Source organism: Cupressus sempervirens, chromosome 5, assembly GCF_028749045.1.
Source record: "Cupressus sempervirens isolate cs-2001-9-10 chromosome 5, ASM2874904v1, whole genome shotgun sequence".
NCBI lineage: Eukaryota > Viridiplantae > Streptophyta > Pinopsida > Cupressales > Cupressaceae > Cupressus > Cupressus sempervirens.
The window spans coordinates 78,102,054-78,128,713 of record NC_143122.1 but is presented as its reverse complement, the minus strand read 5'-3'; the positions used below and the strand labels follow the sequence as shown (position 1 = coordinate 78,128,713).

At 32.7% G+C, this 26,660-nt stretch overlaps 1 protein-coding gene across 1 annotated transcript; it reads left to right on the top strand.

Annotated features, from left to right (window-relative positions):
• Window positions 1-30: 30 nt before the first annotated feature.
• LOC149554640 (homeobox-leucine zipper protein ANTHOCYANINLESS 2-like) lies at window positions 31-26,660 on the top strand. The gene is made up of 7 exons (XM_089833492.1): window positions 31-514; window positions 881-982; window positions 1,072-1,281; window positions 16,732-16,888; window positions 17,009-17,286; window positions 25,533-25,628; window positions 25,755-26,660. Exons 1-7 carry the CDS (start codon window positions 233-235, stop codon window positions 26,103-26,105), a joined length of 1,476 nt encoding a protein of 491 aa, XP_089689618.1. The 5' UTR covers window positions 31-232; the 3' UTR covers window positions 26,106-26,660.

The window sequence follows — 26,660 nt, the reverse complement described above, 5'->3', positions numbered from 1 at the left end:
TATTTTGTCATCTCAACAAAGATGCTAGTGGAGCATTCATTGTGTTCCGCAGTAATTTTAATGATATCTCTCATATGCATTTACTTTTGGTCAGAACCATGTTTGAATTAATGGTGGACTTTAATGAAGTATTTCTTTGTTGTTGGTGCCGCTGAATAATTTGTGTGAATAGCAAGTAGAGTAGATCGATCAATCAGAGTTATTTTCTTCTTCTTCTTCTTGTATCATTGGAATGGAGGGGATTTTGATGAGTATAGACAAATCAGTGGCTGCAGAACTTGCATCGGAAGCAATGGAGGAATTTATGAAGATGGCCACTGATAGAGGAGAAGAAGTTTTATGGTATGAAGACCATGGCGGCAAAGAATGTCTCATCTATGAAGAATATATGAATCAATTTACAAGGGCTGATATGGAACATAAGTCTGGTCCCGACTTGAAGACTGATGCGAGCAGAGAAACAGCCGTGGTGTTCATCAAGAGCTTGAGCTTGGTAGAGGCATTGATGAACATGGTATGTCAAAATCATGGCAACTATTCATTCTCGCTTTTTTTCGCATCTATTTTATCAGGATGGTGTCATTATTACATCTGACAGTAACAATAAAAGCTTACCACAGTTGTGCTTGTTGGGATTAAACTTCTATTTTAATTGAAGTTTCATGACTACTTTTCAAAACCCAAATGCAAGATTTAGGTGTTTTTCTATTTTGACTGCCACCCACTGCAAAATTCTCTGCCGGCCAATATTAGACATCATGGTTCAGAAAAATAATATGATACCCAATTCTAGTCCTATTTTTTGGGTAGAAGTCAATGTAGTTATTGGAGCTAATGGCGAACAAAGTAATCTGAAGGGTTTTTTATATTTGAACTTCAGAAACAATGGAAGGATACATTTTGCTGCATTGTGTCAAGGGCAATTACAGTTGATGTTATATCCAGTGGAGCTGGTGGCAGTCTAAATGGTGCCCTTCTTCTGGTATGTATGCTTTCAGTTGATCATGGTTGAGCATATTTAAGCTGGTCAGAATGTGCTATGAACTAAAATAGAGCTTTTCATTTCTGTAGATTTATGCAGAGCTCCAAGTACTGTCACCGCTGGTACCAACCAGAGATGTATTCTTCCTTAGATATTGCAAGCAACATGAAGAGGGTGTGTGGGCAGTGGTGGATGTATCTGTTGACAGCCTGACTGAAAGCCTATCTTCCTCTGTCTTAAAATGCAGAAAGAGACCATCTGGTTGTCTGATCCAGGATATGCCAAACGGGTTCTCAAAGGTCTGCTTTCTTCCCATTGTTAGTAAGGTTTCAGAAGATGTAGCTAATGTTTAATGCGAAGGGTAATGCTAACATTTTCTTAGGGTATTAGAGATATGTATTAGATATGGGAAGCTTCTTAGAGCTTCAAATACAATATAGTTTTTTTTCCATTGTTTTAAAAATTTAAAAGCATCAAAATGAATTTCAAAAGTCTTTCAGGAATGCCAGTTATGTAGTTTTACTTTTAGAAAGAAGATAGCAAAGTGTCTCGTAGACTTGAGCTGATTATAGAAAATTGGATTTAAAAAAACTTGCTTAGCCAATGTGTGAAAGCCAGAACACTTTTGACCAAAACCCTTTTCCAACACAAACCTCTGACCCGCAAAGCCCATTTGCCTACATTGATCATGATTCAATGGCCAGTCTTATCTCTTCTCGTTCTCATAAAACACCTTAGAATCCATGGATTGGACCAAATGTTTCCTAATGAATATCACTGCGGACCAACCAATTTCTAGATGTCTCTTTGTCATCAGGTCGATTCGATCTCTATGTGCAAGTTACATTGCATTTATATATATTTTTTGATCACATCGATTCAAAAATAGTCAAGAGCAGCCAACTTTCTCTCTTAAAGATGGCAATTAGAAACAAGGGCTTCCAAATCTATTAAAATGTGACTATAAGTTTAACCTTTAAATCCCCTTGAATAGTGCTATTACTTCTTGACGAGGCACTCAAGTTCCAATACTAAACGCTTTTTTGTATATATGTCTTTCAAGCTGTGTTTCTTTGTCTTTTCCTTTGCACTCTTGTGCAGGGATGTTGAGTTAGAACCCTTTTTCTTGGGGGCTCATGACCCTTTGACTTAGTGATGTCTTATTTCATAGTGATTAACCAGATTCTTTTGTTCTCCTCTTCTCTATTTTATTAGTTGTGTGGGTCAATCCACACTCTTTCTAAAGTAGGAACTAAAAGTGCTTTCATAAATTGGAAGAACTTCAATTCAATGATGGTTTAGCACCCATTTAATGTGATTTCATCATTTAAATTTTTGTTTCTCCCCTTTTGTTTTCATCTCTTCTCATTCCTCCTAAGCTGAATTAGGGTAGGACCTAATAGATCCTCCATAGTATTCCTATTTTATGATGCAAAACTCGAAGTAGGATCTATCCACTTGGGTTCTTCCTTCCCTTACTTGGGATCATGTATAATCTATTTCTACACTGAAACTGGCTTTTCTAGAAAACTATACTTGAGTTTTCAAAGATTGGGACTTGTTTCGAGATTTGGAAGGATTCCCGAAGGTTTTAGGACCTGGTTAGTAGATACACAATGCATCCTTGCTAGTCCAATTAAGGACCCAATATGTACCAACTGCTCCAATAAGGGATGCGATGCATCCTTGATGGTCCAATTAGGGATGCAATGCATCCTTGTAGGTCCAATCAGGAATACAATGCATCCCTGTTGGTCCAATCAGGGACACAATGTGTTCCTTCTTGGGACCTATTAGGGTCCCCTTCTTAGGTCCTAAGTCTATAGTTATTTGAGGTATAAAATTCGAAGTATAGTTAGCCCATGTGAGAAAGTTATTCCGACCCCTTTATAAACATTCACATGCCTAAGATCTCAAACTCTCAAGCTCTCATGTACTCAAGTATTCTTAAAGCAATTCGGGCATTCAAGGAAGCTCTCCATTGAAGAACAAGGATTCACGCATTAAAATAATTGAAGGATTTTATGCAAGAACTATCATATTTTTTTCAACATTCAAGATCTCCTTTCGTACATTCAAGATCCTTTGTTGCATCTTCTACATTCATCCTTCCATCCATTCCTAAGGTGAATATGAAGCACATTCATTTATGGAGGTTTTGATTTACTTTGAATTCCTTTGTTATGGTTTTTGAAGTTGAGTAGTGCTATTGCATCTACTTACTTGATTACATTCTAAATTCAAGAGCATATTCATAGATTTACATTACTTTGTCTTAGATATGCTTCAACTACTTGCTAGATTTCTCCATTTTCTATCTCAATTCAAAGTTAATTCTTGAATTTGGGTTTGACCAAGGAAAATCCTCCATAAAAAATCCTTTTTATTGTAGGTTGGAGATCTCGGAAGTAAGAACACATTTCAAATTCAGATACTCCTTTTGTCAAATCTCGAAGCTTTGAAATATGTTTCACATTTGGAGATTGCTCAACAGGGTTGCATTTTATCCTTGCTTTTGAAAGTTGATCCTATTGCCTAAAGTCGACCACTACTTGGGAAAGTCAATCCTTTTAGGGTGTTGAACAATTTGTGGATTTTGTAGATCTTGTTGTTGCCATTTTAGGTCACGCGAATCAATAATTTTAGAGATTATTTGACAACCCATTTTTAGGCTTGTGTATTTGCCAATCAATAATTTCTTCCTTGGATATTGCAAACAACATGAAGAGGGTGTGTGTGCGGTGGTGGATGTATTTGTTGATAGCCTGAATGAAAGCCTATATCTTCCTCTTTCTTAAAATGCAAAAAGAGACCAGTTGGTTGTCTGATCCAGGATATGCCGAACAGGTTCTCAAAGGTCTATTTTCTTCCGATTTTTAGTTATGTTTCAAAACATGTAGCTAATGTTTAAGGCGTAAGGTAATGCTAACATTTTCTTAGGGTGTTAGAAATATGCATTAGATAGGGGAGCTTCTTAGAGCTTCATTTACAGTGTGGTTTTTTGTATCCATTGTTTTAAAATTCTAAATGCATAAGAATAAATTTTAAAATCCTTTAAGAAATGTCAATTATGTAATATCAAAGGTAGATAGTAAAGTGTCTCATTGACTTAAGTTGATTAGGAAAAAATGGATCTAAAAAAAAAATTCTTGCCTAGCCATTGTTTGGAAGACAAAACACTATTTAACCAAAACCATTTACAAACAAAAAGTGACAAACCTTTGACTCGCAACTTCGCGCCCTTTTTCCTACATTGTTCATGATTTAATGACCACTCTTATTTCTTCTCATTGTCATAGAACACCATAGAATCTATGGATTGGACCAAATGGTTGCTAATGAATATCATTGCAGACCAAACAATTTCTAAATGTCTTCTTTATCAGGTTGATTTGATCTCTTGGTGTGAGTTACAATGCTTTACAATGCTTTACATATATCTATTGTTTGGTCACATTGCTTCCAAAATAGTTAGAGGACAACCAACACTTTCTGATAAAGATGGTGATTGTTAAGAGGTGTCTAAAAGTTTAACCTTTAAATCCCCTTGAATAGTGCTATTACTTTTTAATGATGCCTTCAATTTCTTCTTTAATTCACTCCGCATGGGGAAATAGATAATGAACTAAAGATTGAAGGCTTCTAGAATTCATGTTTATTTTTGTATTCTTGAATTCTCTTATTTGGAGGATGGATCATTAAGTACAACTAGAAATGTTGATAATTGATTCTAGAAGCGTACTAGCAACATTGTGAATAATAACACTTAGTGATTTTCAAGTGTTATTTTCAATATAGTGAATGAATGGACTTCTCAAAAATAGTTTTTCTAACTACAAAATTAGTAGACTAATTGAAAGCCACAAATAGAGACATGATTTAACGTTGTTCGCCAATCATCTTTATTCATTCATTGGAACTTGTTTACATAGAGCTTTGCCACATATATACAAGAGTCTTCCATTAAAAATGAAGGGGCAAAGATAATAAGATGAAATGAATAGTTGAACTACATAATCCAAAACTAATCTCACACATAGATATATAAAAGTTTTGATTAAAAAATAATATCCTTCTCAAAACCTCATACCTTCCAACAATTTCCAAATGATTTTCTTATATCTATCAACAAACCAATGCCAACCTCAAACTATTAGCACCTCCCGTAATATTATGAATGCCTTTTTCTCCATTGTTCCACCTTGTATAATCTGGAAGGAGGTGCAGCTAAGATAGACTACAAAGATTTAGATTGTAGCTGATTACTACCTCCTCATTCTTAATAAAATCAACTTTAATTGCTAAGTAAGTATATTTGATAGACTTGTCTTCAACACTTTCTCTGTCTACCATAATAGTAATGCCTATAATCTTATTTTTAGTTTTGATTTTTATTTGCTATTAGCTTTGATAGTGTAGAAAATAATGGAAAGCCTAAAAGATTTTTTTTAATGTCAAACATATGGATTTATAGATTCTTAAATAATTGCATGTATGAAGTGACGTGTCTCTTACATCAGCCATGACCATCCATAAAATGTAGTAAATATTTTTAACAACCTTTTTTTAACATGTTAAAAAATTATAGTAAGGGAACTGATTATATTTATTTTGGAGATCTATTTGTTGACTATAGTTGGTAAATGGCAATGGTATCATTCTTGATTATTCTATTAACAAGATTTAAAATCTATTAAAGATTCAATAAAGAAAGAATGAGGCCAATATCATGATCTATGCAACTTTTGACAAAATAGATACCTTTCAATCTTTGGCTTGTATTGACTTATATGTATCCTCTCGTATTGAATTGCAGAAATTATGTAAATATGACGTACACTCTCCCCCCCCCCCCCCTCCCCCCTCCCTCCCAAAAAAGAAAATTAGAAAAAAAATAAAAATAAATATGCATTAGATATGGAGAGCTTCTTAGAAATTAATTTACCATATAATTTTTTTTATTGCATTAAAATTTTCAATGCATTTAGAACAAATTTTAAAAATGCCAAGAAATGCTAATTATGTAGCTTTACTTCAAAAACATTTTCTTTGGAGAAGGTAGTAAAATGTTTCTAGGTTAATCAAGAAAAAATAAATTTACAAGAAACTTGCTTAACCAATCTTTGAAAGGCAAAACTTACAATAGAAAAACTTCTCTCTAAAAAATGTGTTGCCATTGGTTATGGGTGCTTTCTTTCTTAATATTAGAGTGAAGTTCAAGAAAGCAGAAAAAAATTCACTTTAGGTGGAGTTAGTTGTTAAATTTCATTCCACTTTGTGTAAGATCCACCTTTAGTGCTCTCTTCACATTATCATCCTCTTATTGTTGCACATGTTTACACATACTTTGTATTACAATGGAAGACGACCCTCCATTGGTAGACATGTGATGCCACCTATTGTGGATTGATAGGTTATCACTTGCATCACTCCTAGTTATCATGCATTACCTATATACATCTACTTTGTATTTATTCATTATATCTATTTTATTTGGTCATTATTGAATCAATCAATTGATCATATCATTTTTCTTATTTCTAATAAAATAAAAGAAAAATATATATTTTAATAAAATTTATGCAAAGAACATTAATTTTTAAAACTTTGATAATATAGTAATTAAACTTTTAAAACTTTCAATATTGAAATAATTAAACTTTCAATAGTTAAGTTATTGATAATAGGATAATTAAAATTTTCAAAAAATTAGGACGAAGGATATGTAAATCTAAAAAACAATGAAATTTGAGTCACATAATTTTATTTTAAATAACATCTTAATCAATACTTCAAACATTGGTAAACACATTAAATTAAAATTGAATTTTTGAAATGAATGAATAAAATTATTATTTTGTTAATTAACTTTGAAAAATGATGGTTCAAATGAGATAATAAATTATTAAACAAAATTGATAACTTATATTAAATAAATGTATATAATGATAGACTTAGTTGAATATTCAAAATTTGTAAAAGAAAAATAATTTATAATCTTATTAAAGCTATTAGATTTTCACAATGCATAAGAATGTAGTTATAGTTTTTGGATTTTCTAGATGATGACTTATATGAAATTAATGCCTAAAATAAAAGACTTAGTTATCAAAATTTGTAAAAGTAAAATAATTTATAATCTTATTAAAGCTATTCAAAATAGTAAAAAGACTATAAGAAATATCGAGAACCATTAGGTTTAAATGAGTCAAGTCGATGTAAGAGGAACTTGATTAGATTAAGAATAGTGATATTGGTACCCATACGAGATAAACAAGAATGTCATTGGTACAAAGTGATTCTTTACAAACAAATTAAATGAAGATCATATCGTTGTTAAGAACAAAGAAAGATTAGTGTGTAAAAGTTTTAAATCTAATCAAGTTCCTCCTCCATAGCTTTAAATAAGTGCAACATATTAGTAAGGACTTAAAATATCACAAACTACATCACGAATGGTAAAAATATCATTCATCATAGGTGGTAGATCTTCATTTCCTCAATATTTTCAACAATTGGTGGCTTATCTAAATTATCAAGTGACATCTTTGAAAAATCAATATTCATAGCCCTCAATTTTGGCTCACTTTGATCTATTTTGAATCATTAAATTAGTCATCATTGTGTGGAGGCACATTTTCACCAATAATAATATATTGAACTCTATTATAAGACTTCATTAAAAATTCAACCTCAAATCTGCACCTTGAATGATTTATCCAACCAAAACTTAGAGATTATGTAGAATTTTATTGTGGATCTTGTAGATAATAGTTCTTGGCATAATGATATGCAGGTAAAAGCATAGATCTGTGTCACCGTTTAGGATACCAAAACCTATTTTGATCAAATCTTATTTCTCTATCAAAACTCAATTTTTTTCAAAAATTAAAAATACCCTATTATAGATATCAAATTGAATATCATCAGTATATAATTTTTTTAGTATTTTGATTAGTTATAATTTCAAAATATTCTAAGTTGATATTTCAACATTTAAGAAGATGCTCTCTCAAAAAGGGAAAAAAAATAGTAAATCATATCAAAAAAATAAGAGTATTATATTTTTCTTTGGAGGAGAGAGTCCTCTTCATGAATATGTAATTTTTTTTCAAGGTATAGATTTGATAGGGAAGTTTTGACGAGAGGAAAAAAATGTTAGATTTTGATAAGGTCGAGCTTGAGTACTTATAACAAAGAAAATATACATAAAAAATAATTATTTCTTTTTTTGTTCCCTAGCTATACATGTCATCAGATATTTTCAAATTAGAACAAAAAAAGATGATTTGTATATACTTGTTTGATCGGAACTGCACCCTATATTTTTTACAGTTAAAGAAGGGACTTCAAAATAGAAGAAAATGAATAAATTCTTGCTCAAAAAAATTATAACAATTATAGGCATAAAATTCATCCAATTCTACACATTTCATTAGTCTACATATTTTCAAATTTTAAACACAGCATTTTTTTTGTCATTAATGTTGAACTGTCGCATTCTGATATCTCGTTTCTTTATAAAAGATGACACAGGTTTGTGCTTTTACCCATGCAAATCACATGGTGTAAAAGGGTGCAAGTCAAATCAATTATTGGGAGATTACCTTAACACAAACAATCGGACCAAATTAAGACATTATTGGAATTGATACATATTTCTTTTGATTGCTTAGAATTTTAAATATCACAAGGATTACCAATAAATTTTGACTCAACATGACATTTATCATCGTTCCCCAATACAAATTTTATGTGTTTGAAATATTCTAGGATATAAGAATCAACAAAACCTTGATAACTGATGCCACATTTATCCCTTTTGACGCAATATGGCATTTATCATTATTCCCCCCAATACAAATTTTATGTGTTTGAAATATTCTAGGATATAAGAATCAACAAAACCTTGATAACTAATGCCACATTTATCCCTATTTGTTTTTTGGGATTCCCAAACTTCTATGATGGGTCTAGATGATGTAGCAAATTTTGTCTAAATAGATTTTGTCTCTTGTTTAAACAATTTACATCTTGCCTTTTTTATTGAACTTTGTTCTTTTAAAAGACTATTTGGATTTGCAGGGTTGCTTTGCTAAAATGCTAGGAGGAGTCGTCGTATATCTTGTTTAACCTCATCTTGTTTTGTGATTCCTATTTGATCTTGTAGCCTATTAAGTTCCTTTATCACAACATATATTTCATGAATAAAAGTCTAGAGTGTCTTCAATTTTTTTTTAATATAAATTTTGCTTCATTTATTGTGCTCACATGAAATTGTAGAGACAATTTGCCATTACTATATGATGTGTACACACCCTTATAGATTAAAAAATAAACAATTTAACACCTTATTGTCTACCACGAGTAATAACAATTACTTGTATATTCCAAGCAACACCCACATGCATGACAAAAGAAAATTGAGTTATGTTACAATAATATTTTTAGAAATTTGTTTCAAAGTCATCCATAGATTGTCATGAAACTCCATAGGTTCCATGCATGAAGCTCACATTGCCAATCTACACTACTATATTTAAGAAATTTGTTTCAAAGTCATACACAAATTGTCATTTACAATTTCTTCAACAATTATATTACAATAATATTTTTAGAAATTTGTTTCAAAGTCATCCATAGATTGTCATGAAATTCCATAGGTTCCATGCATGAAGCTCACACATTGCCAATCTACACTACTATATTTAAGAAATTTGTTTCAAAGTCATACACAAATTGTCATTTACAATTTCTCATGTTGAAGATTTCTATTATTATTTTTTCTCACAATGTTATCCTTTTACGACCAATGTAAGAATTTTCATGACAAAAATAAATAAATAAATTCAACACGATTTTCATTATATCCATCTCTTTAAAATTTTTTACTAAGTGAAATGAGCAATTATATTGTGATTCTAGGAATATATTCTTTCTTATCGAGCAACAATATTACTTGTATATTCCAAACAACACCCACATGCATGACAAAAGAAAATTGAGTTATATTACAATAATATTTTTAGAAATTTGTTTCAAAGTCATCCATAGATTGTCATGAAACTCCATAGGTTCCATGCATGAAGCTCACATTGCCAATCTACACTACTATTTTTAAGAAATTTGTTTCAAAGTCATACACAAATTGTCATTTTTACAAATTTTTCAACAATTATATTACAATAATATTTATAGAAATTTGTTTCAAAGTCATCCATAGATTGTCATGAAATTCCATAGGTTCCATGCATGAAGCTCACATTGCCAATCTACACTACTATATTTAAGAAATTTGTTTCAAAGTCATACATAAATTGTTATTTACAATTTCTCATGTTGAAGATTTCTATTATTATTTTTTCTCACAATGTTATCCTTTTACGACCAATGTAAGAATTTCCATGACAAAAATAAATAAATAATTTCAACATGATTTTCATTATATCCATCTCTTTAAAATTTTTTACCAAGTGAAATGAGCAGTTATATTGTGATTCTAGGAATATATTCTTTCTTATCAAGCAACAATATACTTTTGCACAATCTTTAACATTTTTCAAATGTTAGCTGGCAACAATCTTGGTTCATGTGACGTCTCCAACTTCTATATAAATCTATACAATGTTGCTAATTCATTTACAATGATTTTATTCCACTCAATGGAAGATTTGTAACAATCATCATTTTATTTCCCTTCTTTGATACTATTGTTAAGCCCTAGAGGTGTAACATTAAAAAGTATCGTTCTAATATAAATACTAATTCACTTAAAGAAACCATTACATTTATTTTATTGGTAGTTCAGTATTGTTTATCTACCAATAATTACCTAAGTAAAAAAGAAAAACAAATAATTTTCAAATGTTTTAACCTAAAACATTATCATGTTAACAAAAATGATAACAACGTAAATAAACATAAACTAATCAAATATAAAGGTTTAAGTCCAATATCATTCAAATTGTGAAAAAAGGAAGAATAAAGTAAAGAAAATAAAAATAGATCTTCAAATTTAGGACCCTTTTAAATTTGATTAGAGGATTGACATGCAAATATAAGTTATCTAAATATTAAATAACCTTATAAATTGGTAAAGAAAAGCTTTTTTAAAGCCATGGGTATAGTATAAGTGATTGTCAAAGTATTTGTTAAGCTTATGACACATTTTAATCACGAAATTGAAGTTTACTATTGTAATAGTGCAATTAAAAAAAGGTCATATATATATATATATATATATATATATATATATAAAGCATTTGAGTTTTAGATCTATATTATTATTTTAGTTTCCTTACCTCAATTGTGTTTATAATAAAGATATTTTAAATTTGTATGTAAATCTCAATATTTTAAATAATTGTTTTACTGCCTTAAACACTTTCATTTTTAATCACTTAAAAACTCAAGTAAAATTTTGAAGTAATATGTTATGAATTTTATATTTTTATTTATGAAGATTATTAAATTGAATGATCTATGATAGAAAAAGCCTAATTTTATGTATGATTGGCAAAAATTTCATATTAAATTAGTGTATCAATATATTATTAGTTTGCTTCATCAATTTACCAAATGCTATTATGTCTTCAACTAAATTAAATATTTGATTTCACTAAATAGTAAAGGAAAAAAGAACACATGTTTCCCATGGATTGTTCATGACAACATGTGTACAAGAGGATTTGCATTGACTTCAATCAAGAGGGGCTAACTCAATAAGTAGAGATAGTGGAACCATGTGAGGAGGTAAGACGTGACACTTAATTTCCATGAATAAAGAAGGAAAATTGAGACAAAAGTGGGCATTTAATTGTAAAAATGTCATATTCATTTTATCTACTTAATGAAAGAGACATGCGCTCATAACCTACTTTATGAGCAACTTAGAACGTAAGTGCTTTAAACAAGCAATGAAATGTTAAATACTTGTTTAAAAGATAATCTCCATAAAGAAAAAGGGAGAACATCTAAAGAAGAGAAAAAAGAGGGATTGGACTAAGAAGCCCCTCTACAAAGAATAACCTCCAACACTTTTTGCAAGGACTTTAGATAAAATCTCTCTTGAAAAGAGAGATAATTTAATAAAGTCAAATCAAATAACCTCATTATGAGATCTAAGTTTGGTACCTCTACATTGAACAATCCATCTAGTTTTATGAAGAAATGAGATGATGTACATATCTTCTCAATCCTTGATCTTTACAAGTGGAATCAAAGACATAAAGTATGATAATGATCTCTAGAATATGTTCAGGTTTCTATTTATCTCTATTTAGTTGTGGTTGGATTTGATCGATGAATTTACATATAACAAGAAGGCATAAGATTAGGAGATCACATAGTGTTGAGAGAGAATATTAAGACTTATAGGGACTACAATAAATATAGAAAATGTGATGAAGTTGTGGGAGGCGGGCGAGAGGACCCAGTACTTGAACATGTTCCAATAGTTGTGATAGGAGTTCTTGACTTGATACCTACACTTATTGACTTTATACCCAATTTTTTTGACAACATTGTACCAATACTTGTGACTTTAAAAATTTGTTAGCGCAATGATGACTATCCAAAATTGAATGAAATGTACCCTTAGTTTTAAAAAGTAACCAATGATTTGATGCCACATCAGTTGTGCAAGTATGGGTACCCTTTATGCACGACCATTGGTCTAACATTTTATTTGGGCTGTTTTGGTCAACTTGACAAGAAGAATGCTGACGTGGCATCATAATTGATGATGTGGACTTTAAACGTTAGTTATAAGTAGATGACTTTGCAATTGAACCATTGTAAAAAAATGGGAGTGATTTGAAATTTCCACGTAAGATTTTGCTAACCCTGAAGTTAGGATGTTTAAGTACTAGGTCTTCTCCCCTATACCATAAAGCATAATCTAACAAGGTTCATGTAGCCCAACCGCTATTTCAAAAAACTGACCAAAGTCAAGAAAAACTAAGAGCATTCACTATTATTGTGCAAAAAAATAAATGCAAGAATAAATATTTGGAAGTAACTTTGTTGCAAGCATACAATTGAATAGATGGTGTTTGTGCCTAGGGACACTTGCACCTTCTAAGGGGATTGTGATGTATGTTTAGGAGGGTCTACCCTATTTTGGGAATTTGGTGCCTTATAGGGTTTCCATCAAATTGTCCCAAAATCTATGACCTGAACAAAATTTATTAGAATACTCTCCTTAGAATTAGTGTGTGGTATTGCACCTTGGAACTTTACTTTCTACCTTGCATTGTGTGTTGTAAAGCTTGAAAGGAGAAAGGAAATTTAAGCAATGTGTAAAAGTATTTGAATATTTGACAACTTATTGTATAATTTTAGATCACATCAGATGCAACAATGAGCTCAATTTGCTTCAAAATGTTTGTTATCTGTCGAAAATGTCCAAGAAGATTCAAGTTAATTTCAATTAATAGATGAGTTATAGTGAGGTAGAAGTGACTATTTAATTCATTGGCAATTCAATCAAAAACATACGTATACTACTATATACATAAGGTCTTCAACGAATGAGTTATGGGGACACACATTCAAGAGGATTTGAGTTAATTTCAATCAAGAGGATGGATGTTAACAGAGAGAGGTAATTGTGACATTTAATTAGGTATAAGTGACACTTATACATTCAATTATATAACAATCATTGTCTTTTAAACTTAAGCTGAAATACATTAGTTTGATAAAATTTTAAACATAGAAATATATTACACCAATATATATCATATAAATAATATTTACATTAAGTGTATTATGAGGGGAAAGTTATGGTTCATACGTGCAAAGACGGGAAAGAAGTTGGAAAATGTGATGCCTTGTCTTCATAATATGGGTATCGATTATTACATTGTGATCATTCTCAGTGTTATAGTTTTAAATGGCCTTCGCTTTAAAGTTTTGTCTTGCAACATGGGAATGTCGTTACAAACTAAGGGTTTGCTGATTGAGCTCGGAGAAGGCGACATGGGTGGTAGCTCGAACCATATTGAGCCGGATGAAATTGAAGCCTGCATCAGAGATAATGAGGCGGTGTGGGTCTATTTGCGGGAAGGTGGGCTTTTGTCAGTCATGGAGTACATTGAAGGGTATGACGAGCAAGTCTCCTTGCAATTTTTTTATTCTTAGGTGAAGCGAAAGGTGACCATTAATGGGGTGGCTTGTGAAATGATGGAGGAGCTCATTGTTAAGGTGGGTGGCATGTCTCTTGAGGGCAAGAGCTGGCGTAAATAGCCTAGAGTCTCGGATGAAATGAGTCCGCAGAAATTTTTCTGCCCTAAGGAGGAACCTATGCGTATGTGTGGTGGCTTCTCTCATGAGGACCTGCCTAAGCCATGGGGCATTGTGTGCTACGCCATCATGTGCTACATAATGCTCGAGCACCGGTTTCAGGTGTTGTATTATTGCCACTTCCCCATCTTAAATCACTTTAGGAACTTGGACTTAAATCTCTTTTCCGCACTTTATTTTGCATTTGATGGAGGATGTTGGTTTTAATGTTTGGAAAAAGAGGAAAGAAGGGAGTCCCTTTTATATCCTGCACCTGGCCTTCATGTTCAAAATCTACAAATTCCAGCTTGCCCTTAACTCACCTCTTTTGGTTAATCCCCTTGCCACTGTGAGCAATAAGATTGTTAAGAGATCCAACAAGAAGCTCAAAATGGAGAAATTCAGAAGCCCCCCAAGAAAGATGTGAGCTCGGAATCCACGGAGATGGAAATGAAACCAGCTAGGAAGAGGAAGACAAATGTGATCCACCTCGGCTCCGAGAGAAAAGGTATCTGTAGGCCTTCATAGGTTTCAGATACCACACGCTCCCGCTACAACTTTCTAGTGGATGACTGGCAAGACCCTGTTGGACAAACTTGTTAAAGAGGAGGACAAACTGGCTGAGGATCCAGATGGTAAAGAGATTTAGTTTTTTGTTATGTTTTGGCATATGGTGAATTTTGGGCCCTGCGAGGCAATTTTGTTTAAGTTAGCTTACTGTTGCTTATATAGGAGCACCCGTATCTTATGCTGCAACTATATTTTTTGGTTTAGACTTCTTAGTAGTATGGTTGTTTATGTTAATATTGTTAGTAAGAAGAACTTGGATATCTTCCTAGTTGATAAAATGTTTTTGATGTATAGGAAAGGCATAAGTTGAATTGTAGGGGTATGATTACCGGTTGTCTTCCAGCCTGCTGTTCTTTGGGGTCAGCCCCCCTTTTGACTGCTTTTTAATACATCAAAAACATTAAATGTATTCTCTAACACATTTTATTTTAAATAGAAAATTAAATTAAATTAAAATATAAAAAATAATTAGAAAAAATAGTTCAAAAATAATTTAAATAAACAATTGATAAGGAGTCTTGGAGGAGAAATAGAACTAATAAAAATAAACTAATCAGAGCCCTCTCTGCTAATTCAATCAAAAGTAAAAATAATTTTAAAATTTATTAGGATAGAATTATTTTACAATATAAAATTGAAAATAACAAGAAAGATATGAATAATTAAACTAATCAGAGCCCTCTCTGCTAATTCAATCAAAATAAAAATAATTTTAAAATTGATTAGGGTAAAATTATTTTACAATATAAATTTGAAAATAACAAGAAAGATATGAATAATTGACCAATATTTTATGTAACCTAAGTTCATGACGTGCAGACATTAAAATAGTATGAGATGAAAATCAATATTAAAGCACAAGATGGACTTAAGGATTTATATAAATGGCAGCACACTATCCAAAATTTGTATTACGTAAATATTATCTTTTCCAAGAGTTCAGCATGAAGAGAATTCCGTTGGAGGTATGAAATTAAGAAACTTCAGTTTTTTGTTTTAATTGAGTCCTTCACCCATTGTTATTATTCATATTAAATGTTTATTATGAGCATTCAAATTCGTAGACAATATAGACACATAAAAATTTAGAACACTAAATATCATACTATCTGTTTTCAATGACATTTTATCATCTTAATAATTGATTGAAGAATTTAATCTGAAATTTCGATTCAAAACTATTATAGAGATTTAAAAACGGTTAACCAATTTAGTACATGTCATTCTTTTTAGTTTTTACACACTCTATACCGTTATCTCTACATTACTGTTTATCTTCCATATCACCATTACTTTATTACAATAATTGTCACTATATTTCTTCTGTCACTATTTTGATAGTTCCTCGGTTGATATTCATCCTGCCTTGGCTAAAAATATTGGACAATAAGAACTTAGACAATCTTCGATATGTATGAGAAAAATAAATTTAAACTTTATCAAGATACATCATTCTTTGAAGTTTGAACAAATGGTGGACAAAGTTTCGCCACCTTTACACGGTAGGTTAACAAATGGTGGGCAATAGTTTTTTGCAACTTTTATATACAATGAATTATCTTTGTACTTGTAATTTGAGTATTCGTAGCTTCAGCTAATCTAATAATTTTCAATATTGGATTTAAAGATAGACATTATTCTGTCTTTTGATTGATTCATCCACCCGCCCTCTTTTACAAATATATGAAGAATGAGTGATTTGTGAAGGTGAACATTGCTTAGGTTAGCTAAACAATAGTTGTCGGTGAAGGTGGAAATTATTTATGCTTTCTTATTTGCAAGTTTGACAGCAATTTTAAGTTAAAATAATTGAGAGGTATGATAAAATGTTTTACAACATAATTTTGTCTGTTTTTTATTTCAATTTCTAATTTCCCATTGTTTTTTCTTTTTAGGTGACATGGGTGGAGCATTGGGAGTATGACGAGAGTGAGATTCACAACTTATACCTGGCATATATGAGTAGTGGGATGGGCTTTGGAGCACACAAATGGCTCTCTACTTTGCAACGCCGAACTCAACGCCTTGCAACTTCACACTTGCAAAACATGGGTATGCTTTTCAACTAACAAATTATAGAGATCACTACTTTTGGGTTAGAACTTGTCTCATTCTTCACAATGAAATCCCACTACAACCATATTTATTTCTTTCTCTATCCCTCATTTACAGTAGTGCGTGGAAGAATGGATGGTGGGCTGAGCTTGTTGGAAGTTGCAGAGAGAATGACAAAAAGCTTCTATTCAATAGTGAACTATTCCACTTTGCATAATGGGAGTCAAGTGTTAGGCCTCAAAGATGGTGGTGGTGTACGCGTGGCACCAAGGAAAAGGAGTGATGACCCAAGGAAACCTCCTGCGGGGGTGCTCAGTGCTGCTGTTTCAATTTGGCTTCCAGTTTCACCAGAAAGGCTGTTTGATTTCTTAAGAGATGGAAGACTTAGAAATGAGGTAACATAAGCTTCTATATCTTTAGTGTTTTGTTATGAGTATTTCAAATCGCATTGTTTTTTGGGGGCCTTAACCGCCATCTATGAGTTTATATAATGTTGTATGGAAGAATGTGATCTGTGAGATGGGAAAAGGAAAACTAATAGTTGTGAGAGTTTTTAGGGTTCTTTTGGAGGTTTGATTTCTCGATTTGAAAAAAATAAAAATGAGGTTGGGTTTTTTAGAAAAAAAAAAAAAAAAAATATATATATATATATATATATAATTGTAGTAGTTAAAAAGTTTCGAATATTATTATGTTGTTAGTGAAAATTGTTGTCTTCTTAATGACTTTGCTTTCTTTTTGTTGTCTAAGTTTTGCTCTTTTGGCATATGGGTTATTGGAGCTCTTTGGGAAAATGAAGCTTGGCCAATTCTGATTAAGCATTATATTAGTTCAACTTTTCCTTTTGAAAGGCCAACAGGTAAAAGGTTTGGAACTTTACACTTTTTACCAGGAAGTAGCCAATTCAAGTCCAAGACACTTGTCATTAGATGGATTTGGAAAACTTGGGAGGCTATCAATCATTGGCTTCTTTGGGCAAGAAATAATATTTGCAATGGCCTTTCAATGAACCAGCAATCTATTTGGTGGTTTCCCATCCTTTATTTTCAAGATCATCCTTTAACTAGAGTTCCATGAATAATTTCCTTAGAGTTTGTTAAATATACCATAAGAACTCATCTAGTTTTTATTTAGCTACCAAGAATTTCCTTTCTCAGCCATAGAGTAAAAATAAAATATAGATTTTCTAATCAAGATCAGGAGACCAAAAATACTATTATTGATGCCATTCCTTCCAAAATAGTTCACAAAATTTAGGTCAAGCACTTTAGTCCTTGGTGGAAGTATTAGAAATGACATCCTATTTTTTCTTCCAATAGTTTTTTAGTTGTATCATTACTAGGAACTTCAGTCTTCTAAGGGACCTTGGCATTGTAGATTCTAGGTTATTTGATGCTTTAGTTTTCAGCTTATATTTAAATCATTTTTTCTTGTGTATTATTTATCAAGGCCTTCAATTTTTTTTTGTCTAATACATTTGAGATTCACTCAAAACTATTGTCATATCTATGTACAATTGGAGAATCACAAACAACTTTGCTAGCTTAATGGTAGAGCTTAGGAGTCTTCCAATTGAATTCATGTTTTTACCAATTCTTTTTAACTTGTTCCTTTTTTATGGATATGGTTTTGTTAGGGGATAGGCCTTGTCTGCCTTTCAAAATATAACTGTATTTTATGCACTTTAGGATAGAGATTCTCTTCAAATTTTGAAAGGATAGAAATTTTATTATCTCTTTAGGATGATCTACTCGTGTTCATTTCTCTTTTTACACTAAACTATGTAATATGCTTATCAATATTTAGGTGCAAGCTAGTAAGGTTGCATAGGCGGTTCATTTGTAGGAGCTTGTGGACTATAGGGTAACACTTGATGCATTGTTGCTAGAATCTTTCCGTCTGCCTCTACCCCCTCAATGATATCAACAAGTTCATAGTGAATTTGGTAGACAAGACTATCGTTCTTAATTTCGCAGCTCTTAGTGATACAAATGAAATGTTTCTTGAGGTTGGTCCTAATACTCATAACTACGATTTTCCTCCTCTCACGGGCGTGGTGCTATTGATTTCCCAACTTTGTTAAGGTTCCTTGGATGGAGTCGGCCAAGTGTTTGGTGCATGCACAAAAGCACAATAAAAACCTTAAAATATCTGACGAATGGAGTGCTTTCATTGCTTAGGGAGCTAATTGATGATAATCTTACCTTTAGGGATGTACACGGAAACTCGATTATTAAGACCCCACTCTTGCTGGAATTGCTTTAACTTCAATTTTTTTATCCTATGTTTTGCACTTGGTTCCTATGTCTTGATATCATTTAAACATGGTCTTATTTCGAGAGTTTACCTTTTTACCACCCTTCTGTATTTTAATACTATACAATTTTTTTGATTGACCAAAGATTAAATATATTGAATTAAAGTGTCTCAACCTTCACAATTCTTGTTGGAATGTGTAATTTCCTCTCTCAAATGATTTATAAGATAATACTAGAGGATTCTAGAAACTCCAGCTGGATTACTGAATAGGGTTAGGTCAAATTAATATTTAAGTTTGTAAAGTTCTAGAAGTTATTTATGTAAAGAAAGTTCTAGAAAAGTCCTATGTAATTTAGATATTTGTGGAAACAATCAAAGCCTTCTATAAATAGAGGCATCTTGTAATGTTATTGATATGGACAAAATGGTTAATGAAATATATTAGTGCTGCAGCACATTGAGTATTTTTCCATTTTAATTTATTTTGTCCATCCACCTTTCACAAGGTGTATGAGAGCTGTCTTGGGTTTCTACAAGTGGTATCAGAGGCTAGGTAAGAAAATGCTGTCACCATTTGTGACAGACGAATCAGAGTCAAGTTAATTGGGAGAATCCTGTCACCATTTTTGACAGAAGCAGCTAATCAAGGGATAGCTAAAGAAGGAAGGAATTTGTTTCTCACCATTTGTGCCAGCAAAGAGATATTTTATTTTGCGGAACAAGGTTATTTGGAAAACCATGTCACCATTTGTGACAGATGAAGCTATCAAGGGGTAGCTAAAAGAAGACATGAATTTGATCAAGGTTATTAGTGAATCTTGCCACCCGCATTTGCGACAGAGGAGGCAAGAGTATTAGTGGATCCTATGAAAAGAGGAAATCGTTGGTAAAAGATTCAGCCAATTGCTGACAAAATGTTTGTAGAAATTAAAGGCTGTAACCTTGGAAGACACTATTCATGAAGGCATTAATGGATATAAAGATTATTGGAAAATAGCATTTTGACATCAGGCAAAATAAACGATTTGGATTTGTATGCAACAACATTTGAGGTTGAAATTAGGGGGAGTGTTGGAATGTGTAATTTCCCCCTCAAATGAAATGTAAAATAATACTAGAGGATTCTAAAAACTCCGGCTGCATTACTGAATAGGGTTAGGTCAAATTAATATTTAAGTTTGTAAAGTTCTAGAAGTTATTTATGTTTAGATAGTTTTAGAAAAGTCTATTTGTAATGTTATTGATATGGACAAAATGGTTAATGAAATATATTAGTGCGGCAGCACATTGTATTTTTCATTTTAGTTTATTTTGTCCATCCACCTTTCACAAAGTGTATGAGAGCTATCCTAGGTTTCTACAAATCTTACATTGATCATTGAATTTGTTTATTTTTTAATGAATTTCGTACAAATATCTAGTCATCAAGTGGGATGCGCAGGATTAGGGACATCCTACTTGACAATGAGTATGATACATATTACACGTGTGAGTCATTTATTTAAATTTGAGGACCTTAATAAGTGCTTTCATGACACCCTACGATAGACTCTGACATATTGGACAGTGACAGGAGATACCATTTACAAGGAGAAGGCGGTTGCCTTTGCAAGAGAATCAGCTAATAATAGTTAGTTATCACAGATTCTCTTACAGTTTGTGCTACATGTAATGGCAACATTTATGCCATATACTTATGACAGTTGTAAGATTGTAAGAGCATCTGCCATGCCTCAAGATGGTTAATTGCAAGTGTCTAATGTAGGATATAGTAGGATGTTAGAGATGTGAATGGGGAGTCAGTTGGAAATGTATGTATGTCATTTGTATACTTTTAAGCCATTAGAAAGTTGTATTTCTCTATTTAAAAAAACCCTTGGAGAGTATCAGTCAACATGTTCCATTTATTGATTCAGATTACTATTATTGATTGTTGATGCAGGCTTATATAGGACGGATTCAACTAAATATGTATTTGGTTTGTTTGCTTCAACTTAAACAAAGCTTTAAATAGTAAAATTTTATTAAATGTTAAAACAGCAGCTACTGTGGAAAGATTGCCTTCAAAGGAACGCTGGTTGCTATGATTGATTTCAGGATATGCACACGGTGAATTTGTTGATCAGGCTTTAGACAATTTTAAGAAAATCTAGTTAGCTAACGTCCACATCCTTTACGAGCATCCTTATGGCATGGGAACTCGAACCGGACATAAGTATTCATTAACACATAAGAAATAGAAGAAACTTGAGAATAATATGAAAAATGTAGACAAGCATGTGGATTATTATTGCTTCCGAACAAATAAAAATGGCAGATTCTAAAGAAATGCAATGGGTGCACATGAGTAGATATGCAGCCCATGGGCAGAGAAGTGGAATGAAGACAGAGAAGCGGTCAAAGAAAGAGGATGCAACATGTAGAAAGTAAGAAGGAAGCTGGGGTGGGGATGAAGAGTTGAGTGTGCAGTAGTAGAGGGAGAATTTTCATCTGCACTAAAAGAAAGGTGTTGGATGTTGTTGAGAGAGGATAAGGATATATATTGCATTAAGAATTGATGCCACAAGAATATGTGGAAATGAGAGTCAGTATACGGAGATCTGAGAGGGAAAGGCCATTGAAAGGCTAGTTTTATAATTATTTTTGATTGCAGATTTGTTGTAATCTTTAGCTTGTTTCTTTTATGTTTGAGTTTTAAGGTTATAGGGATTAGGCAAGTTCTTGCATCAAATGGTATAAGAGAGGAGGTTCTAACCTCGAGTGTCAAATAAGAGGCAGCTTTTACTAGGACCGGTGGGTGAAGAGTGAAGTTGTGTAAATACATCATCGATCATGAGGTAGTTTGCACTTGAGAGTGTGAAGTTGTTGTGGAGGGCTCACACGGATCATTGCAAGTGTGCGATGTCTTGATCAGTTGAGAGCTCAACGCTGTAAAGAGAGTGAATTGGTGAGAGTTTGAGAGGAACACGAGATTCGTGTAGATGTGAAGTCTTGCAACGGTGAGAGTTGGGGAGTCTTGAGAAAAAAGGAAGTTGGGTTTGTGATTGGTTAGATTTTGATGATCCCTTTGGGTTTGTGATTGGTTAGATTTTGATGATCCCTTTGTTGGAGAAGGGGAGAAGAAGACATGAATGACAATGTTTGAGAGGGAAGCATAGAAATTAAGGCAAAAGGCATGGATGCCTTGGATGAGATAAAGCATGAGATGACAAAAGGGGAACTTGCAATAGTGGAGAAATGTCCTTTAGAGGATGTGGAGCCAACAATTCAGCATAAGGTTGAAATAGAGTGGCCAATTATGCACAAAGGTCCAATGTTTGATGATGAACTTGATGAAGAGCGTGAGTCAGTTGAGGAAGTTATGAAGAGGATCGAACACTTGCTCAGTGTAGCATTATAGAAAGTTGTAGTTGTGTTAGATAAAGAGGGTGAAGAAGATGTGGCTAAAATAGTGGAATGCGAAAAGGTTGCTAATGATGAAGATGAACATGAAGAGGATGTTGGAGTGGGAAAAGAGTACGAGGAAAATTTTGATGAGTGTTATGATTTCGAGTTCAATTTGTCTTTGTGAAAGGTATGAGAAGATATATTTGCAAATTTTCCTATGGGGGAATTGGTTGGCTGCACATAGAGCATGTGGAGAATGTTTTAGGATATTGGTCGTGGTTGGACAAGGTTCCATAGAGAAGGAGACGAGAGTAGAGAGCATGTAGAAAGAAGAAGATAGATCCTTTAGTAGAAGATGACGGTTTGTAATGGGCCCGAGTCCATGAGAGTCAAGAGGAGAAGAGGGGTCACTCGGTGGAGGTCAGCAAGTGTCTTAGTTAACATGTCCAAGAATTAAACTTTTTCCATACCAAAACCATAAGTGAAACTAAAAAATATAGCCCACAGAGAGACTAAAGTGAATACAAAGACATCTTATTATGAAATAGCTCTTAGTACAAGCACACCTTTATAGAAGGAGACGAGAGTAGAGAGCATGTAGAAAGAAGAAGATAGATCCTTTAGTAGAAGATGCTAGTTTGTAATGGGCCTTAGTCGATGAGAGTGAAGAGGAGAAGAGGGGCCACTCGGTGGAGGAGGTTAGACTAAAGTGAATATGAAGGCATCTTATTTAGACGAAATAGCTCTTGGTACAAGCACACCTTTATTTTGGAGGTTTGAGTTTATTACATAAAAAATAGATCGTGAGAGGAATACCAGCAATGGAGGAGCCAAATTGTGGGCATGTGTTGAATTTTGATGAAACAACATCGAGTAGCTTTTACAATACGAATGTCTTAAAAGATTTACAGCATTAAAGCTTGTTGTACGATTGTAAACAATATTAAGAAAAAGCATTTATTTCGTAATTTTTATTGACAATTTCAAAAAAGAAAACATATTTTTTTTAAGTTAAATTTTGAAGCTTTTGAAATATTCAAGGATTTCAAAGAAATAGTTGAAAATAGAATGACCAAATACATCGAGGTACTCTGGTCAAATTAGTTTCCTATGTCACTTAAGGATGTTAGGTCCATAGGGTCTGTGTTCTTGCTTGCACTTTGCATTTGAGGTTTGTGCCAGAATAGGAAATTGGGATGAGTCGTCTGGGTCCATACCATTGATTAGAGTGACATGCAACGAGTAATTAGTGTTGACTGGTGAAGTGTTGCATGCTACGTCTCTATGTTACCTTGATGACAATTTTTGAGAGTGTGCACCCAATGTATTTTATGTTTGTGGTTACTCAGGAAGATGTAATAGGACATTTTTACTCAGGAAGATGTAATAGGACATTTTTAGGTTCTTTCTCTCTTTGTCTGGATTCCTTTTACCTCATTAAGTTGTTGAAGTCATTTCTTTAGGCTTACCTGATTGATGTTTTACATGATGAAATGCATGTATGGAAGATCAAATCAGAGTTGTGAAAGGTGCCAACTTGAGGAAGCGAATGTGTGTGGTGAAAATTAAGGAGTTAAGGAGCAGTTGTTTTAAACATCATGAGACTTGTGGAAGTAGCATTCTTAAGACATACACACTCACATTTCCATGTATCTTATGCTGAGATAAAGAGTCTCCTTAATAGGTCCTTAATTGTATCTAGCTCTGGGATAATGAATCTGGACTGCAAGTCCGACAAGCCTCATTATAATACTTCTCATATATTGTGAGAGATATTCTCACTAAGCTTTTTCCCTCGTTGATTTTTTAATGTATTTATTGTTGTATCTTTGATTGCTGCTGACTAAAGATACATATATTGGGATTGAAGTGAGAAGTCAATATTGGTAGTGACTGATCCCCGACCAAGTTTCCAGGTGTATTCAACATGATTAAGGGCAACAATGAATTTAAATGAAGGAGAATCTTAATTACAAAGTAGTCAACTAAGTCCACTCTCTAAAAATAAATTTCGAAGTTGAGAACCCCAAGGAATTTTTGTGAAAGTAAACTATTAGGCCAGATAAGCCATCTTACTTTCAATTCACAAGTGATGAATCAGATTCTACACTTGTGTCACAAAGATCGTGGTATAGAGGCAAGCAAAAATAATTTGGAATAAATTTATGATCGAGAGCAGAAATTTAGAGTTGTACTCTATTTTTATTTATTTTTCTTATGATCCAGTGTATTATGAAGAAATGGTCAAGGAGAAGATTGGATCAGAGCAATGGATGACATTGAAAGGATTTTTTATCGAAGTTTTGAGAGGGGTTTTTTCTTTTTATCAAAAGTTAGAATGCGATAAAAAATAATACTTTAAAAAAACAAAATTTAAGACATTTTATTTCCAATTGGAAATTCAATTTGCAAAAGTTAGAATGGGGCGTCAGGAGATTAAATAGAAAATTTGGAATAGGTTTTCTATTTTCAATTTGGTTCTTCAATTGTAATAGAGAATAGGAATGCATATTCCTATTTTTTCTCTAAAATGAGCTTATACCCATTCCAAAAAATAGTTGTTATTGGATAGCCATTCCTATTCCCAATATTGCATTCCTATGCCTGCAACCAAACAGACCCTTAATGTCGAAAGTGAAGTTAAAATGCACATAGAAATATTAGCTGAAAAAGTTATTCATTGCTGAGCAGTAGATTTTAATTGTCTATTTTAAATATTTTTCCAAAGAGAAACAGACATTGATATCAGGTACCTTTTGTCAATATATTTAGAGTTATTTTAAATTGATATACTGAGCAATATAGAAATCATTTCAAATAGATTCTTGCTTCTCTAAAATGCTAAGTACACTGCGATACCATTATAAGCAAAGAATGGTAGATGAAGTTGGCTATAACATATTTTCTTATTGATATCTATAAATACTCTCCCTCTTTCACCATATATCATAATATTTTCTGCAAGGCTAACAACAACATTGGAGTCTTGGTGTAGTGGGATATGTTATCAAATGGAGGACCAATGCATGAAACTGGTTATATTGCCACGGGACAAGATCCAGGAAACAATGTCTGTCTCCTCACAGCAAGTGTAAGTACCTAAAAATATCTTTTGTATTAAGCATTACAACAGATTGATCAAAAGAATGAGGGTAAGTTAGGAGAAAAAATATTTAGAATGTAATTAAAGAAAAAACGCCATGTTATTTGAGTGCAGGCCGAGAGTAAAACATTGATACTACAAGAGAGTTGCAAGGATTCATCAGGCTTCCTTGTTGTGTATTCACCCGTTGATATCTCACAACTCAACCAAGTTATTAGCGGTGAAGAAGACTCGGCTAGCGTTGCTCTTGTTCCATGTGGCTTTTCTATTCTCCCAGATCATGGGTCTGGAAGTGAGTATAATGATTCAAACAAAGACAACGGAGCACTTTTAACCCTTGTCATTCAAATAACAGTGAGCACTTACAATCCTCGTAAGACAAGGCTAACGGCAGAATCTGTGAAGACTGTGAGTAATTTGATATCATGCACGGTGCGTAAAATAAAATCAGCACTATTATCATAGCATATCTACAGTTGTGGACATGAATTTAAACAAACACTTGTCATGGAGCTATTTCATGAGTTTTTGAGCACATGGCTTGCTTCCATTCGAGCACCCACATGAAATTGTGGGCAATATATTCAATATTTCCATGCGTACTAAGAAAGTTAAATCTACCATTACGAATGTGTGAGTGCACAGATAAAAGTATTTTGTTCCAGATCCTTCAAAAGCTTTTAGCCAAACACAATTCAGCAAATACTTCGAATATTTCACATGATAAATGTTTATTGAGCACAAGTAAGAGAGCTCAAGCTATACTAAATTTCAATGTCCTTATTGTTGGGCTATTCTTTTGCTATTTTATGGGTAGCTTATAGCTGTATGCTTTAACCTGTAAAAATTATATAAAGCCGCATGCCTGTGTTCCTTTGCACCAAAGTTTTACAATAGAAGGGATTTAGTGTTGTTCCATTGAAATATCAGTCCATGATTTGCTTCAACCAGTGCATCATATGCGTGAGTGCATGTGAATGAATGGAGGTATTTTAATGACGTATATGAGATCTAGTAGTT

What these genes read in the sequence shown, in the direction of transcription:
- LOC149554640 (XM_089833492.1), top strand. Translation starts at nt 233, where the DNA reads ATGGAGGGGATTTTGATGAGTATAGACAAATCAGTGGCTGCAGAACTT. An exon ending in TGCCAAACGGGTTCTCAAAG is followed by an intron (nt 1,282 to 16,731) that starts GTCTGCTTTCTT and finishes TTTTCTTTTTAG; the next exon opens with GTGACATGGGTGGAGCATTG. An exon ending in TTCACACTTGCAAAACATGG is followed by an intron (nt 16,889 to 17,008) that starts GTATGCTTTTCA and finishes CCTCATTTACAG; the next exon opens with TAGTGCGTGGAAGAATGGAT.